Here is a 15,713-nt window from a genome sequence, read left to right as displayed (position 1 = left end):
GGTACCGAGAGTTTGCAATGACCTCCAGGCTGGGCAGAGAGCAGCCAGTGATCTTCTGGGCTGTGTTGATGACCCTCTGCAGTACTTTCCTGTCCGCAGCTGAGCACCCTGCATACCATGTTGTTATGCCGTACGTTAGGATGCTCTCTATGGTGGCTCTGTAAAATGTCACCAGCAGCCTCTCCTCCAGGTTGTTCCTCCTGAGCACTCTCAGAAAGTGGAGACGTTGCTGGGCCTTTTTTACCACCGCCGTGGTATTTGCAGTCCAGGAGAGGTCATCAGAGATGTGCACGCCCAGAAACCTCATGGAGTGTACCCTCTCCACACGGTTCCCGTGGATGTAGAGTGGGACCGGGTCTGCTCTGCCCTTCCTGAAGTCCAAGATAAGTTCTTTAGTTTTCGTGGTGTTCAGTTGGAGGTTGTTAACTGAACACCACTCAGTCAGTCTGTTGACCTCATCTCTGTAGTCCGACTCATCCCCCCTTGCGATGAGTCCAACCACTGTGGTGTCATCCGCAAACTTTATGATGGTGTTTGAGAGATGGGTAGGGGAGCAGTCGGATGTGTAGAGCGTAAACAGGAGGGGACTCAAAACACATCCTTGTGGAGACCCGGTGCTGAGTGTGATGGTGCTGGACAGGTGGGGGCCGAGTCTGACAGACTGTGGTCTATTTGTCAGGAAGTCCTTGATCCAGAGGCAGATGGGGGTGGAGAGTCCCAGGTGAGACAGTTTCTGGACCAGGATCTCCGGGATGATATGATTGAATGCTGAGCTAAAGTCCAGGAAGAGCATTCTCACATAGCTTCCTCGGTGCTCCAGGTGACTCAGCGCAGTGTGGAGCGCTATGGTGATAGCGTCCTCGGTGGATCGATTTGTCCTGTAGGCAAATTGGTGTCAGAGTGGGAAGCAGACCGGCCCTGATGTGCTGACAGACCAGTCTCTCAAAGCACTTCATCACTACAGGCGTAAGTGCAACAGGCCTGTAGTCATTTGGGCTGACCACAGCTGTCTCGATGGGGATGATGGTGGAGGTTTTGAGGCAGGGCGGGACGGTGTTTGATGACAAGGAAAGGTTGAAGATTTTAGTGAAGACTTATGTTGTTTGCATGTTACATTGTTTGTTTTTAATTTTGCTTAAGCATTTTTATCATGCAGCTAAGAACTTGACATAACATACCATTATTCTTACATTATTTACTACTAAGGGCTACCTCTCCTTATATGCAACAGTGTTACAATACTGCTGTTTCTTTTTAATCAGGATTCTTTGCTCTCCTGTACACTTTCATTTGAACTTTTTACAGTATTGTTGCAGCATATTTTAATTACAAACTCTAACTCCTCCTTCACTGATGTGTTACTGTAATTCATTGTTCCTGTCAATAGCTTCAGTGATGACCTTTCATACTTAATGAAAATTGGCCAAAATACTGAACCATCAAAGAAAGTGGGTTCGGTTCAGATAATAGTCCGAGCCAAAAACTTACATGTGAAAAGATCCGTAATACAATCTGCTGCTAATGACTTGGTAACTGATGGCACAGGGCATCTTTACTGCAGAATTCTGACCTCAGCAGGCTGTTTTGGTGCCACTATGGATCAGCAGCATATTAGGAAGGCTTGCTAGTGTTTATATCTTACATTTCCTGCGTTTTGTCTCCCATAGTGAAACATCCACAAAGCCCACCTGCAAGGGAAGTTGACCCCCCAAAAGAAAAACCAACCCCAACTCCCCTCACTAAGCCTCAACCTGAACCCACTTCCAACATTCGGGAAATCATCAAACAGTTCAACAGCCGACCACAACCAGAACCCGAACCCTTTCAGCCCGTCAGGTCTGAGCACTTCATCCTCTGTGTACACATTTCCATTAAAGTCTGAAATTGAAGTTTCCTTTAATCATCTGGATACTGCTTGAACATTCTTTATATCTTACATGTGATGAAAAACTACCAAAGATGAGTCAGTATAAATGTTGGGGGGAAAATGGAAAGGCATTTTAGATTGTCAGAGGTTTGAGTATCACTTTAAACATAATTGGAGCTTTCACCAAATTTTGGTGAATGTGTCCAGTCACATGGCTATCCTGACCAATTCAGTCTGTTGATGTCGCCAGCTCTGATGTTACTCCTCTAACAGACCATAGGAGGTACATTGCACTCTCTAAAACAGACTGAAAGAAAATCCCTAACATTTTGCTGTTCACTTTGAAGCATCTCTGCGTCCTAAGGACATAGAGCCAGTTTATTCCCTTTTTGTGTACAGACTCAGGTTGTAAAAGGGTCACCATCCCAGGTCCTTAGAACTTTGGGGATGATGTCATCGGGGACTGCAGCCTTGCTCTCGTGTAGTTTCTCCTGCTGTCACTTAACCTAGCCAAAAATTACAATAGGGAAGGGGTTCATTTTATGGGGAAGTTGAGGAAAAGCGCTGAAAGTAGTAGAAGTTTATGGAATCCAGGATGTGTGATGGAGGAGGCACCACAATGGTATAAACTAACCTAACCCTGTTAAAGATATTATTTAGCTCTTTTGTTCTCTGCAGATTGCCCACTGGTTGTCCGTCTCCCATCTTACACACAGTGGTTTTCTTCTTCCCACTCTATAGCATTGGTGGTGATGTTAGGCCTCCTGCTCTCTTTGTTTGTACGCCAGTATTAATTATGACTCAGAGATTTAGGTATCTTTTCCCTGGAATTAAAAAAAAAAAAAAAGTAAAACTAATGTTTAAATGTTTTTTTTGTTTCCTTTTATCAGATTTTACATCTTAAGCTAGCTCGTTTTACTCATATTCTATCAGTTCATAATAAAACTTGTTGAGAGCGTGCATGTAAATGAAACCTTAATAGAATTGTCTTGTTTTCTACATATCTTTTTTCTCCTCTTTGCAGACATCTTGCAAAATCATTTGTAAAGAAGAGTAACCCCAAAGAGGAAGCTCTGGCTAAGCTTAAAAACAAAGCACCAGTGGCACAACAGAAGGTCAGAATACAAACAAATAACTAGAAATCTTTTTTGTTTGTTTATGCAATTACACTCTTAATTAGGTAATTCTTTAACAGTTTGACATCCTTCCTGTATGTAGAAACAGTGGCTGCCTCCTCCACCCCCATCTCCACCATCAACAAGGGGTCGCAGAGTCATCTCCAACAGCATGAGACAGAAACAGCGCTCCCTGGAGGACCTGTTCAGCTCCCAGCAGCCCCAGCACCCTCCTCCTTCTCCCCCTGACTCCCCACCACCTTCCCCAGACTTTCAGGACATCCCTGAGCCACCATCAATGGCTGCTCCATCAATAAGTGGGTGTCCCCTGACTTCATGTTTCCCCATACATCAGCATTATTCTGTGACATATTTGGCCGATAAATAGCATCGGCCGACGACAGTTCTATATGCCCTCATATGGCTGAGGGTATGTATCTTTGTCAGTAACTTTAGTTTACTGTGTATTAACTATAGATGATGATATGCCAGAGGACGAAGGCATTCAGTCCAAACTCCACCGCTTCTCTGCTGGGGTTTACTTCTCATACTACAACATGCCAGGAAAACTGTTCCTGCGAAAAGAAGTAAGATTTGCATGCACACAAAAACAATTAGGAGGTTCACTTATATGGGTACTGTTTTGGGTCCTTCTTACTATTGTGAAGGACCCATCAAATAGGGATGCAGTGGGTTTTGTGGAAACAAGATTGTTATAAGAGAAGAAACTCCTTTCTTGAAAGACCAAGGTCTTACATAAAATTCAATTTTGTTTCTGCCAAATCACAAGCGCCTTCAGGCAGTTGCCTCAAGGTGTTTGAGGTAAAACGCAGTAATACAGAAAAAAACAACAACTAAATTGCCCCCTTTAACCAAACACTTCACGACAGTGGAAGGGAAAAACTTCCTTTAAACAGGAAGAAATCTTCAGCAGAACCGAAATTAAGGTGGGGGTGATGAACGGAAGACAGGACAAAATAATCAATGTGCAAGAGAGTCAGACATTTATAATAACTACTGAAAATATAGAGTGGTGTGTAAGCACAAAAAACACTCAGTGCAGTAGGGTAGCCGCCAGCAGACTAGGCCTATTGCAGTGTAACTATGGGAGGATTTAGGGTCCCCTGATCCAGACCTGCTTTATCAAAAAGGAAAGTTTTAAGCCTAGTGTTGAAAGCAGAAGAGTCTGTCTGGCTCCTGAATAGTAGCTGGTTCCACAGAAGATGGGCCTAAAAGCTGAAGGCTCGGCCTCCCATTCTACTTACCGTTCTTGTTGTTCTTAGGAACCACAAGTAAGCCAGCAGTCTGACAACTGCTGTCATTACGCTCACTGCACAATTCTGGAGCAATTGAACGCATTTGCGTTTTTTAAGAAAGCCAGAAAATAATTGTTATAGCAGTCCAGCCTAAAAGTAAAAAATGTGTTAATATTTAAGCGGACAATGTGTTACGGCCGAGAGGGCCAGGCTGTGGGTGTGGACTCAAATGCAGACACAGAGGGAGGCAAAACGGGCGTGAACACAGTGCTTTATTTACAGTGCCTAGTTAACTTACAAAGCAGGAAACTATGAATGCTATGAACTGTGGAAGCTATGAACTGAGAACCATGAGGTCAAACTATGAACATGAAACTCTGAGTGCTATGACTAGGTGCTAGATTTCATGGATGGATCCTGGGAATGGAAAAAGGGGCAGCGGCTTGGATGGAGGTACGCAGTCACTATAATGAGAGGAGACAAGTAGTCAGTGGCAGTCTAGTGAATCACAGCTGAAGGATTAGACTATGGTGGTTAGGGCTTACGCGTTGCAGGTTAAAGTGTCATGCGAGGAGGGGGTGTCCAAGGGGTTCTGGGTGAGGAGTGTCCAGAGAGGGTCCAGAATATACTTGGAGTGAGGGACTTGGCAGGGAGGCAGGCAGGCAGGCAGGTGTAGTCCAATGATGGAAAGGAAGCAACCAGATGACAGAACCAGCGTCCAGGCGGAGATGTGAGTAGTTTAGTTTGGGAAGTGCGACTTCCAGGTGGGTCGTGAGTTAGCAGAAGATCTGGCAGAGGTCTGTTGTGAATGCTGGTCTTATATGCTGGTGACTTGATTGGAACGAGGTGTGGAAGCTGATTGGAGTCTCTGCCTGAAGGTGGAGCCCAGCGGAGTGGAAAAACCCCGTACTCACCCGGACCATGACACAATGCAATTAAAAACGGCATTTCACTACACTTGGAATTTGAAGTACTGCTGTTATAAGTGTGTTGGCCCTGCGACAGACTGGTGACCTGTCCAGGGTGTACCCCGCCTCTTGCCCTATGACAGCTGGGATAGGATCCAGCACCCCCCACGACCCTGAAAAAGATAAGCAGAAGCGAATGGATGGATGGATGTTGTTGTAAGTCCATGTTAGTAACTGCAAGTTTTATGTGCAGGTTTTTTACCCCAGAGAGATGTTTAACCAGCCCTATATTCTTAATCTGTTGTGTGAACAGGTCTGTATATTTCTTTTGTTCATCTATATATCTGATAGACATGGTAGACACACAGAGTTTGGAATTCTGTAATACTCTATTTTTACTTTTTTTTTTTTTTTTAGATAATCAAGGACACTTACTCTGACAGCTGCGAGAAGATCAGCAAAGAGGAGAGAAGGAAGATGAAAGATCTGCTGGGTAAGATTTTGACAGTTTATCATAAACCTTAATGCGACAATGCTGCTTTTCCAATCATTATCCGCCAGTGGCTTGAAAGAATATGACTCAGTTACACCATTTTTGCCACCCACAATAGCAAATTTCAACATAGGAACAACTATAAACACCATCCAGGACAACAACATGAAGAAGAGGATTGTCATTGCAGCTCGAGACAACTGGGAAAACTACTTTACTCGTCTGTTCCCTGTGAAGGTGAGCAGACCAAAAAATCAAAGTGAAAAACATCCAAACTGTACTGTCCGTTCTGTGATCAGTCGAGTTCGGTTGCTGCTTCTCTGAGCTCTACTGCTCTTTGTGTGTTTAGCCAGCTGTATTCTACAATATACACTCTTCCACACCTTTATTTAGTATACTATTCAAAAACAGGTACAGATTCAGGTTATTCTATCTAAGCAACCAATCAAATATTAGCAACTCAATGCATTCAGGCATGTAGAGGTCCAAGAGGACCAAGAGGTCCTGCAGATATTTCAACATATATTTATATGTTTTAATATTTCAGTAGCTGCAAATCTACCAGGATTTTCCCACACAGCCTTTGTCAATCACACACAGTTTTGTATGTGGTTAAGATAAGATCTTATTCTAGCAGTCAGCCTCATTGATCATATGAATAGGGCATCTAACTAGCCAGAAATTTAAGGTCATCCAGGTCATCATGTGTTCAAGAAATTCCTGCAGTTTAACTACTTTGGTGTGTGTTATCTGGCTTCATGGATAGATAAAGCTGGGTATCGTCTGCAAAGCAATGAAAACTTATGCTGTGCCTTCCAGTTATACTCCATGTAATTAGCTACATTAAAAACGTAATTAGTCCTAGCACTAAACCCTTGGATTTCCATAATTAACATTTATGTGTGACGAGGACTTCCCTGTTACATGAACAAATTGGAGTCTGTTTGATAGATATGATTCAAACGGATGCAGCACAGACAGATTATGTGTCAAACTGCACAGAAAAGTTGTCTGTTTGGTGATATTGGTTGTTGTTTTGACACATTATATTTGAAACGATCTCCCTCTTCAAACAGTTTATTTTTGCGCCCCTTCCTTAGTATTTAGTAGATCCTGAAGTACTGCAACCACAACGTTACTGGCATCTGTATGCATAACACATGGATGGGATTGTGTTGGGTGTGCGCTTCCACAGGCCCCGCTGGTTTAGAGACTTATTCCTATTAACGAAGCAAAGAAGCAAGACGAACAGTTTTAACCGGCTTTTCACATGCTAGCACGGGAAGGATCTCAGAAACACCCATAGTAATTGAACTAAGATTTATAAATTTAAGTAACACAATGACAACATTTAACAATTTCAACCTAACAGATTGGATGGGGAAAATGTGTGTAGAGTATGCTGGGTTCACCATGAGGTAATATTACTCTGATTGGTTGAGTATCTCCATGGTATCAGCTGGAAGATTGCACCATATGAAAAATAAGATTGTCAATTGATAAATTCAGATTCAACATTACTCTGGATTGTTTCTGCCCATTTTGATGTTTTTATTATAATAACATATACAGTATGTTCAGGGGTATATGATTGAGATATTGGGTCTTGATTGAGACATGAGCTGTGTAGTTTAAAGTGCAATACAGTAGAATCTATTGCACTTTACACTTCTTACAGATATTTATTTGCAAGCATCTCCTGTTTGTATGCAGCCAGACAGTGGGGATGCCCAGGTGTTGGGTGTGTCTCATCGCGGGATTCGTCTCCTTAAGATGGTGAGGGCATTGGGGATAAACCCCAAACATCTCCGGCTACTCAGAGGTTACAGGTAAGCATTTGCATGCACAAATTCACAGAGTAAGGGTATTTATTTGAAATACTTTCTCACTGTGTATGTACATTCTACATACTATCCATTTTTAATATTAAAATAAAAAATCTCATCTGGATCCATAATATACATGCTAAATAAATGATATAAAACGTAATTATCTCTACGTAAAGTTCATTATTTATTATCCTAAAACAGTCATTCTCAAACTGCAGGCTCCCTCTAGTGGTACACAGAAAGTCTCTGAAAAATATTTAAGATTAAATAATTATACCATGTTCTGACTGAGGGATTTCTGAAAAATTAAAATGTACAGCTCGGCCACATACGCTTTTTTTTTCTCCACTCGATAAAAATTAACGTAAGGATTCCCGATGGTTAGGGACAAATGCAATCACATGGCAGGATGCTGTAAACAGACCAAACTTCAGTCAGGAGAACAACTGAGATAATCCATCCACAATATGAGGTTAGTCATTAATATACTGCTGCATGGGCAGGGCTGTAGTTAGATCGTAAGGGTTTAAAAACTGGGCTTTAAAATGAATAGTGGTAATAAAATCTGAGAGAGGCCGACAGTGATCACTGCCTTTTTTTAGGGGCTTGTTCAGATTAAATAGAACAAGATACAAAGCATTAAAACATGTTAAAAACACAACAGCCTTAATAAACACAGTAGTTTGGACCCGGAAGCAGGGTTATACGTCATCACTTAGCAGGGCTCTAGAGTGCGACCAATTTGGTCGCAAATGCGACCAAATTTTTCAGTGGTGCGACTAAAAAAAAATATTTGGTTGCACCTGTGCGACCAACTGTTCGGGTAACAAAAAAAAAAATCTGCAACCTTCCCTGTGGTCAACAACAGACACACATTGTGCCCCTATCGTGGACTAAACCAATCAGAGATAGTCAGGGGCGGGACCTCTCTGATTGGCCGTGGTCCAGTTGAAAGTGCAGGTGGAAGTGGGAGGTGAGTAGCTTGAATAAAGCGATATCGATTCATTAAATCCTGAATCGACTTTTAAATATAACTGTGTTTTGCCAGAAACGCCAGATTCTCAGATTAAAGCTCACAAAACCATTTCAACAACAACCAAACAGCAAATGAGAGCAGGTACACGGATTCCACACAAAGACGCAAACACAGACCCGACGCATCAGAATCAACTTTGTCTTTCTCGGCTTTCTCACCCGACAGCCCGTAGACGGACACGCTGTCGGAGCTTAGCGATCCTGATGCGTCCGGTCCGCGCTGTGATTACGTCTTTTTGCGCTGATTCTGAGCTGCAGGTTTTGTCTCTCCAACCAAAATTCACCGAGCCAGCAGCAAAAGAAGCAGCAAACTGCGCTTCACATTTGATCAATGTCGTCATGAATTTTGCTGTTTTGCTTCCACGACTATTAAAATCACATTTCATGCACAGCTAGCTCTCTCTCTCTCTCTCTCTGTACTTCAAGAACAGTTTCCCGTCTCCAATCTCTGTTTTCTGTATTATTCATTCGCTTATTACCCACCAGTCTACCGTTGTTTACAGCACTGTGGCTGCTGTCTTTTTCTTTTCTTTTTCTTTTTTTCACTTAAATGACCTCGGACAAGAAAGCCTGTTTTTTCTGTTATTCAATACTGAAGAAATTTAAACTTTATATGCAGAACATTGCAGAATATTTTTAAGGTTATCTGCTATAAAAAGCCAGACCAGGAAAATCTCCTTCATGTTTTTCTGTGTTTTATTCTCAGTTACTTTCACACAAAGGCATCTGCTGTGATGTTCACAATTCTGATGAAGTCAGTACTGATAAATGATCAGAATTATAATATTTCTGACTGTCTGAGGCTAAGTTGAATCGAATCGGGACTTTGAAAACCGGAATCGAATGGATTATAGAAATCAGTGATGATACCCAGCCCTAGTGAGCAGCCTAGGCACGACAGAAGTTGATGTAGCTGTAATAGGAAAAGAACTATTGCTAACTTTTCTGTTAAGGCCTGATCCTTCTGAAATTCATAGCCAGTGCTCTGACACGGTGTCATCAATCTTTGAATGCTGAAAAAGCACAGTGTATCCAGAAAAACACATTATATTATATAAATTATTATAAAATTTGTGTGCGCCTAACTTTTGTGCCGAAAAAGTTAGGCGTACCGGTACGCCCATGGCAAAAAGTTAGTCTAGAGCCCTGACTTAAAGACCAGACATCCCACCTACAGTTGTTATTATTATCACTTGTCACATGAATAACGAATAACATTCATATAAGAAATAAAATTGTCTCATGTAAACTGGATATGGTTTTAAATAGGCCTATACTACTGTACTTTAATGTCGGTCACAAGTTCATAAGTTTCATAACTTTAAAAGCGATATATTTTATGAGGTGGTACTTGTTGTGAAAAGTTTGAGAATCACTGTCCTAAAATATTATTTATTTATTTATCATCCTCATTAGCAAAATATGCCAGCCTGACCTGGAACTGCCCCCTAAATTGGCCAACACCACCTCTCCCCCTGCAGCTCAGCGAAAAACACACCTCATGGCCACAAAAACAAACATTGTTAACTTTGCCTGTCAGTCGTTTTCATAATGTGGCTTTCAAGTACAGTCCAAAGTTCACGCTCCCAAGATATCAGCAGCTATATTGTTCCACTGTTTTCATCAGCTAGATTAAGTTGCTATGGTAATAACTATCACAGGTCTCGTGTGCTATTCCTTATGGACGTTTTTGATACATCTTTGATATTTTAATTCATTGTTGCTGTTGGTTATTGCACTAAATGTTAACGTGGGTCTTCATGAATAAAGTTTTGCAGAGGTGCTGTCAGCTGAACTTCAGGGTGAAGACACAGTGGCACTGAAGCTGAAGAGTGAAAAACTGGTGTTGCAGTCACGCAGGGCTCCTCAGATCATTGCTATGATTCAGTCATTCATCCAGGAACTCATCAAAGTACTCTTTTTATAATCATAGTTCATTCCATGGTCTATAATTTTAAAGGTTTTCAGCTTATATTCACAGTCTCCTTGTCTTTAGAGCCTCTTTAATTTTAGTTCATCTCTCACTCCTCCCTTTAGGACTCAAACCATGTAGTTGCCCTGAAGAGTTTTGTAACAGATGACAAGAGTCTACTTAGCTTCAATAAGGGTGATATAATCAAACTGCTGCCAATGGAAGGGCTAGAGCCAGGTAAAGTCATGACTTGAATTGTAGTCATATGTTTATGTTAGTTACTAAGACAAATATTATTTTCATTGTTTCCAGTCTAATTAGATTTGTCTGTTTCACCAGGCTGGCGTTTTGGCAACAAGGGAGGACGTTCTGGTCTTTTTCCAGAAGACCTCACCAAGCCATCTGCAGCCCCAGACTACCACTGTCTCAATCTAAACCACAGAGATGAGAAGAGGAAAAGCATGAGGAAGACTCTCATCAACAAACACATGGGCAGCATTAATTCAAAGCAGCCTGGAAGAGAGGCTTCACCCCACGGTTTGGTGCATGGATCTCTCCAGAGATCACAACAGAGCTCAATGCAGGGCTCAGTCCTCAACTTAGAGGTGAACTCACCGATGGCTGACTTTGCCATGAAGTACTTCAGGTAGGATAAAAGTATGCTAAGTATTATTGTGAACTATGCTGAAGTGGTTTGGGGTCATATAACATGGAAAGTATAACTTTGTTCCACCCTTCTTTGTTTATCGAAGACTGGGGACAACAGGTCTGCCAGCCAACGGAAGGAATTTTTCACAAGTGATTGAATACACAGAGGTAAGTGTTGCAGTCCCTCTGATGTCATATGACCACATGTTTTAGTGTGAAATTAGTTAGATCTAATCCTATAACCAATAGTCAATGCACACCTATAATAGATGCCTTCCTGCAGTAAAATATGCCTTGTAATCTCTGAAAATAGAATAGAATAACTTTATTATCCACATCAATGGAAAATTGTCTTTCATTCACCAAGCCATGAACAAATTAGTCAAATCACTTTATATCATCGCACATTCATACATACACATACAAATACAACAGAACAAACACACATCACAGCATGCCATTGTTCAGTATACTGATTGGTCTTGGGACAAGGGCTGGACTGGGACAAAAAATCGGCCCGGGCATTTTGACTAGAGACGGCCCCACCAGGTATTATAGGAAAAACCATAAAGCCTTTGAATGAAAACAAACGCTGTTGTCACAGTGATGTACACTGTCTTGTTGGTATATATGTATCAATCTAATAAACCTAAACCTACACCATCCTCCCTATTCTGGTATTCAAAACAGTACCCGAAAGTAGACTGCTTGGTCGAGTTAACCTCCTAAACCATCTAGAACACATGGTGAAAACCTGAAATTAAGACAGAGAAGACTAGAGGTGAGACATGATCATTACTGATTACTGATGACAGATTTAGATATATTTTCATAAACCATTCATTTTCCACATCAATAAACAGCATGGCAGGGCAAAATATTTTTTATAACATGGCAACCTTTAAAAAGTGAAAGGAGACAGAAAGACAGGTGAGAAAGAATAAAACTTAATTGACTTTTTGATGGCATTTTACACACAGTACTGATACAGTATCTAGAAAATGTGGGAAAATACTGGCATCATATACAGTACTTAGCTACTTCTGAAGAAATTATGATGGGACCCTAAAAAAAATTACTATGTACAATAATGGATTTCTATACATTTTACATCAGATGAAAACGTTTGTAGTAAGATTCAGATAATTATTTGTTAAAAGCTAGACATTTTAAATGAGAATAAGAAAGAAAAGTATTTTATTTGTGCCCCCCTCTCCCTGTTAATGCCCTACCTGGACCCCTGGCAAAACTTTGCTAGACCCGCCCCTGCACAGTTACCAGCTGTCAGCTACCTAAAAAAGGATCCTGGTGTTATTTGTCTCTCAGAAACAGTTCATAACTTCCCTTCAACTCATTCATGTCACCTAAAAGGTAAACCTGTTTCTCCATCACCTGTTCAGCTCTGATGATTCAGTAAGGACATCTCCTGGTTTCATCTTCATGTTTCCCTCTCACCACATAACCAAACCATATCATGACCAGCAGCTTTACAGCTGTGGCTCCAGCAAACATCAGCTGATACTAGAAAGTAATATTAAATAAATTCTAGCTGATCAAGCTTAAACGTGCTGATGTTGTTTAGCGCGACATCCACTGGTTTCCTCTTTCTGGCGCAAAGTGGACGATAAACAAACAAGAGAGAAAAAGACGATCAGCTGATCACCAGTGTTGGTCAAGTTACTTGAAAAAAGTAATCAATAACTAATTACTGATTACTTCCCCAAAAAAGTAATCCCGTTACTTTACTGATTACTTATTTTCAAAAGTAATTAATTACTTAGTTACTTTTTAAAAACACGATTTACAACCTGAAGAGGTGATAAAGCGATAGATCTTTCAGCCCAATTCTACTTTTTCTACATAATCCATCATACAAAATGTAATCAAATGGAAAAGTCTCTTTTTTTTAACTTGTTTTATCAGTTTTAATCTTTTAACTTTATGCATCAAGCAAAAATTTAATTATATGCAACATTCTCTGAGTTGAATAAATTAGTTTAACATTTAAACCTATTTTCTGCACATTCCAGCACATAAAATAAAATATTTTTTGTGTTTACACTCAGTCTTTCAAATAGATGCAAGTAAAACACAGCAAAAAATAAATAAAGTCAAAGACTCAGCGGTCCTGTTGCTCTATTTTCACCTGTAAAGCAGGAGTGGGGTAGGCGGAGGTTTACCCTGGTGCAGGTGTGCCGCGGCGGTCAGTGGAAGAATCCGCGGGTTTCTCTGTGAGTTTCCCATTACGTCGTTGCGCACTCGGTGCTTGCTTGGAAGTTTAGGGGTTTTTTTCGCTGTAAAAAGAAGTTTTCTTCCCACGCACGATGGACGCTAATGTTTTTGTCACTTTTTATGGAATCAAACTCAAAGTAAGGTCAGTACTTCCACGCTTTAAACGCTGCACGCTCATACTCTCTCCCACAATCGATATGTGATCCACTGTTGATCTGCACACAGCTGTTGTCACTAACAGCGCACTCGCTTACGTCACTGTCGTGAGACATTCTCGCAAAAAATCACGGTTTTAGTAACGCAGTAACGCAGCGTTCCTACGGGAAAGTAACGGTAATCTAATTACCGTTTTTGCAATAGTAATCCCTTACTTTACTCGTCAAAGGAGCTTGCAAAGAAAAGCGTCTGGACTTCTTTAAGTTGCTTGAAGACGTTTCACCTCTCATCCGAGAAGCTTCTTCAGTTCTAAGGTCAAATGGTGGAGAGTCCCAGATATAAACCTAGTGGGAGTATCCCCCCCACAGAGGGACAAAAGGACCCCCTGATGATCCTCTAGTCGCCTGAGCCAAGGTGTGAAACTGGGTGTGGGTCCCAATCAGCCAGATTTTCGGGTGAGCTCATTGTGAAACCTGGCCCCACCTTATCATGCGAATTCCTGAGGTCAGATGGCCCAGGATGTGAGTGGGCGTTAAGGCGTCTGGGAAGGGATCTCAAAACTGGATTATAGATGGCAGAGAGTTGGTGTCGTAAATCCCTGCCTCTGTTCAAAGATGGTCGCTCACAGTGGACATAGATGCTTCTTTCACTCCTCTTTCAAACCATCTGTCCTCTCTGTCCAAAATGTGAACATTGGCATCCTCGAAAGAGTGACCTTTGACCTTTAGATGCAGATGGACTGCTGAGTCTTGTCCTGTGGAGGTGGCTCTTCTGTGTTGTGCCATGCGCTTACTTACTTGTTACTTACTTGCCTTACTTTACTCGTTACTCGAAAAAAGTAATCAGATTACAGTAACGCGTTACAAGTAACGCGTTACTGCCCATCTCTGCTGATCACTGATCAGTTTCATGATTGAAGTAGAAACAGGAGAGAGAGGGGAGAAGAGGCAGCTGTGCAGCAAAGACACAGAATAACTCCAGCTTTGTGTCTTTTTCATTGTAGCTGAAGTCCGGGACAAACCGTGTTCCTTTTCAGCTCAATACCAAACGCGCAATATTTTCTCTGAATACGAGACGATTACGTTTTTTACAGGACAGTTGGAAACTCTAATAACTAACCTTATAAATAAAATAAGATAAAACAAGTTCAACATCAATAATATCATAGCACCCACCCAGCAGTATATAAAATCCGTCATGCTAGCTAGTACGCAGTACGAGTTATTGTAACTGACTGTAAAAAGTCAGCACAACGAAAATGAACTAAACTTCGTTTATATCTGACCCAGATAGACTGCAGGTCATAACTTCTTACCTGAAGTTCAGTTCACCGCCTCGGGTCTCTGCTCCTTCTGCCTTTCCATCATCCACCTGCCAGCGTGTTGCGCCTGCTGGCCTCCACCACTTGCTAATGTTACTGAATCTGTAGAAGCTCCGCAATAGCCACCACCAAACAACTGAGTTATTTTTTCACATCTCCCTTCATCTGGCCAATCCACCACCTTTCAGTGTTTATACCGTTACGGGAAAAAACAGGGGAAAAAAACCCATCGCCCCATAAAAACGAAAAATCACCATCGGGCCCACCGGGCTTTGTTTTTGATGGCCACAGTCAGGTTGCTATACCAGACTGAAACTGAACATAAGGATCAAGTTTATCAAGTTTATCAGTCAAGGTTACATAGCCACAACGTTTTGGAAAGACTTTATCTCCAAAGCCTCTTAACATTCTAATAACAATCTCTGATTAACTTTCTCGCAAATAGAGTCAATATTAACCATGAAACTAAATGATGTATGTTCTCAAATATTTAAAGCTATTAATGATTTTCTTTGATTTAGAAATGCAATCTTTCTCTTACTGAGACAAACCTTGAGCTCTTTTGTCAGCCACAGCTTATTATTTGTGAACATAGTAAATTTTCTAGTTTGAATCACAGATTTCTCATGAAATTGTATATATGATGTAATGCATCAGTTAATTCATGTGGATCGTTAATTGTGTCAAAGAAGTTTGTTACTTCAAAACAGTGTCTTAATCTTCTGAAGGGAGAAGTAATTGACACATAATTTTAACAAATAAAATAGATATGATCTAGAATCATCACACCTAGTTCTATCCAGAATCAACAAATTCTTTGGCGTTGTCCACTCCAAAGCGATCGATGGCTCTAACACTGAGGGATATTATAGAGACTTTGTGTGGATCAAATGAGTAACTCCAATGCTTTGGCAAAAATAACTGTTGATCATGATGAATTC

At 41.1% G+C, this 15,713-nt stretch overlaps 1 protein-coding gene across 1 annotated transcript in view; it reads left to right on the top strand.

Annotated features, from left to right (window-relative positions):
* myo15b (myosin XVB) overlaps positions 1 to 15,713 on the top strand; it is a 116,752-nt gene that overhangs the window by 91,762 nt on the left and 9,277 nt on the right. The window contains exons 29-40 of the mRNA XM_040038600.1: positions 1,668 to 1,836; positions 2,892 to 2,982; positions 3,086 to 3,299; positions 3,460 to 3,569; positions 5,400 to 5,459; positions 5,564 to 5,639; positions 5,758 to 5,876; positions 7,353 to 7,468; positions 10,274 to 10,415; positions 10,541 to 10,652; positions 10,755 to 11,061; positions 11,168 to 11,231. Of these exons, the coding sequence (XP_039894534.1) occupies positions 1,668 to 1,836; positions 2,892 to 2,982; positions 3,086 to 3,299; positions 3,460 to 3,569; positions 5,400 to 5,459; positions 5,564 to 5,639; positions 5,758 to 5,876; positions 7,353 to 7,468; positions 10,274 to 10,415; positions 10,541 to 10,652; positions 10,755 to 11,061; positions 11,168 to 11,231 (1,580 nt within the window). The remainder of the gene's footprint in view (positions 1 to 1,667; positions 1,837 to 2,891; positions 2,983 to 3,085; positions 3,300 to 3,459; positions 3,570 to 5,399; positions 5,460 to 5,563; positions 5,640 to 5,757; positions 5,877 to 7,352; positions 7,469 to 10,273; positions 10,416 to 10,540; positions 10,653 to 10,754; positions 11,062 to 11,167; positions 11,232 to 15,713) is intronic.

The sequence above is a fragment of the Simochromis diagramma genome, unplaced genomic scaffold (assembly GCF_900408965.1).
Source record: "Simochromis diagramma unplaced genomic scaffold, fSimDia1.1 OVJJ01000617.1, whole genome shotgun sequence".
NCBI lineage: Eukaryota > Metazoa > Chordata > Actinopteri > Cichliformes > Cichlidae > Simochromis > Simochromis diagramma.
Note: the sequence above shows the minus strand (reverse complement) of the source record. Positions and strands in the feature narration are given on the sequence as shown.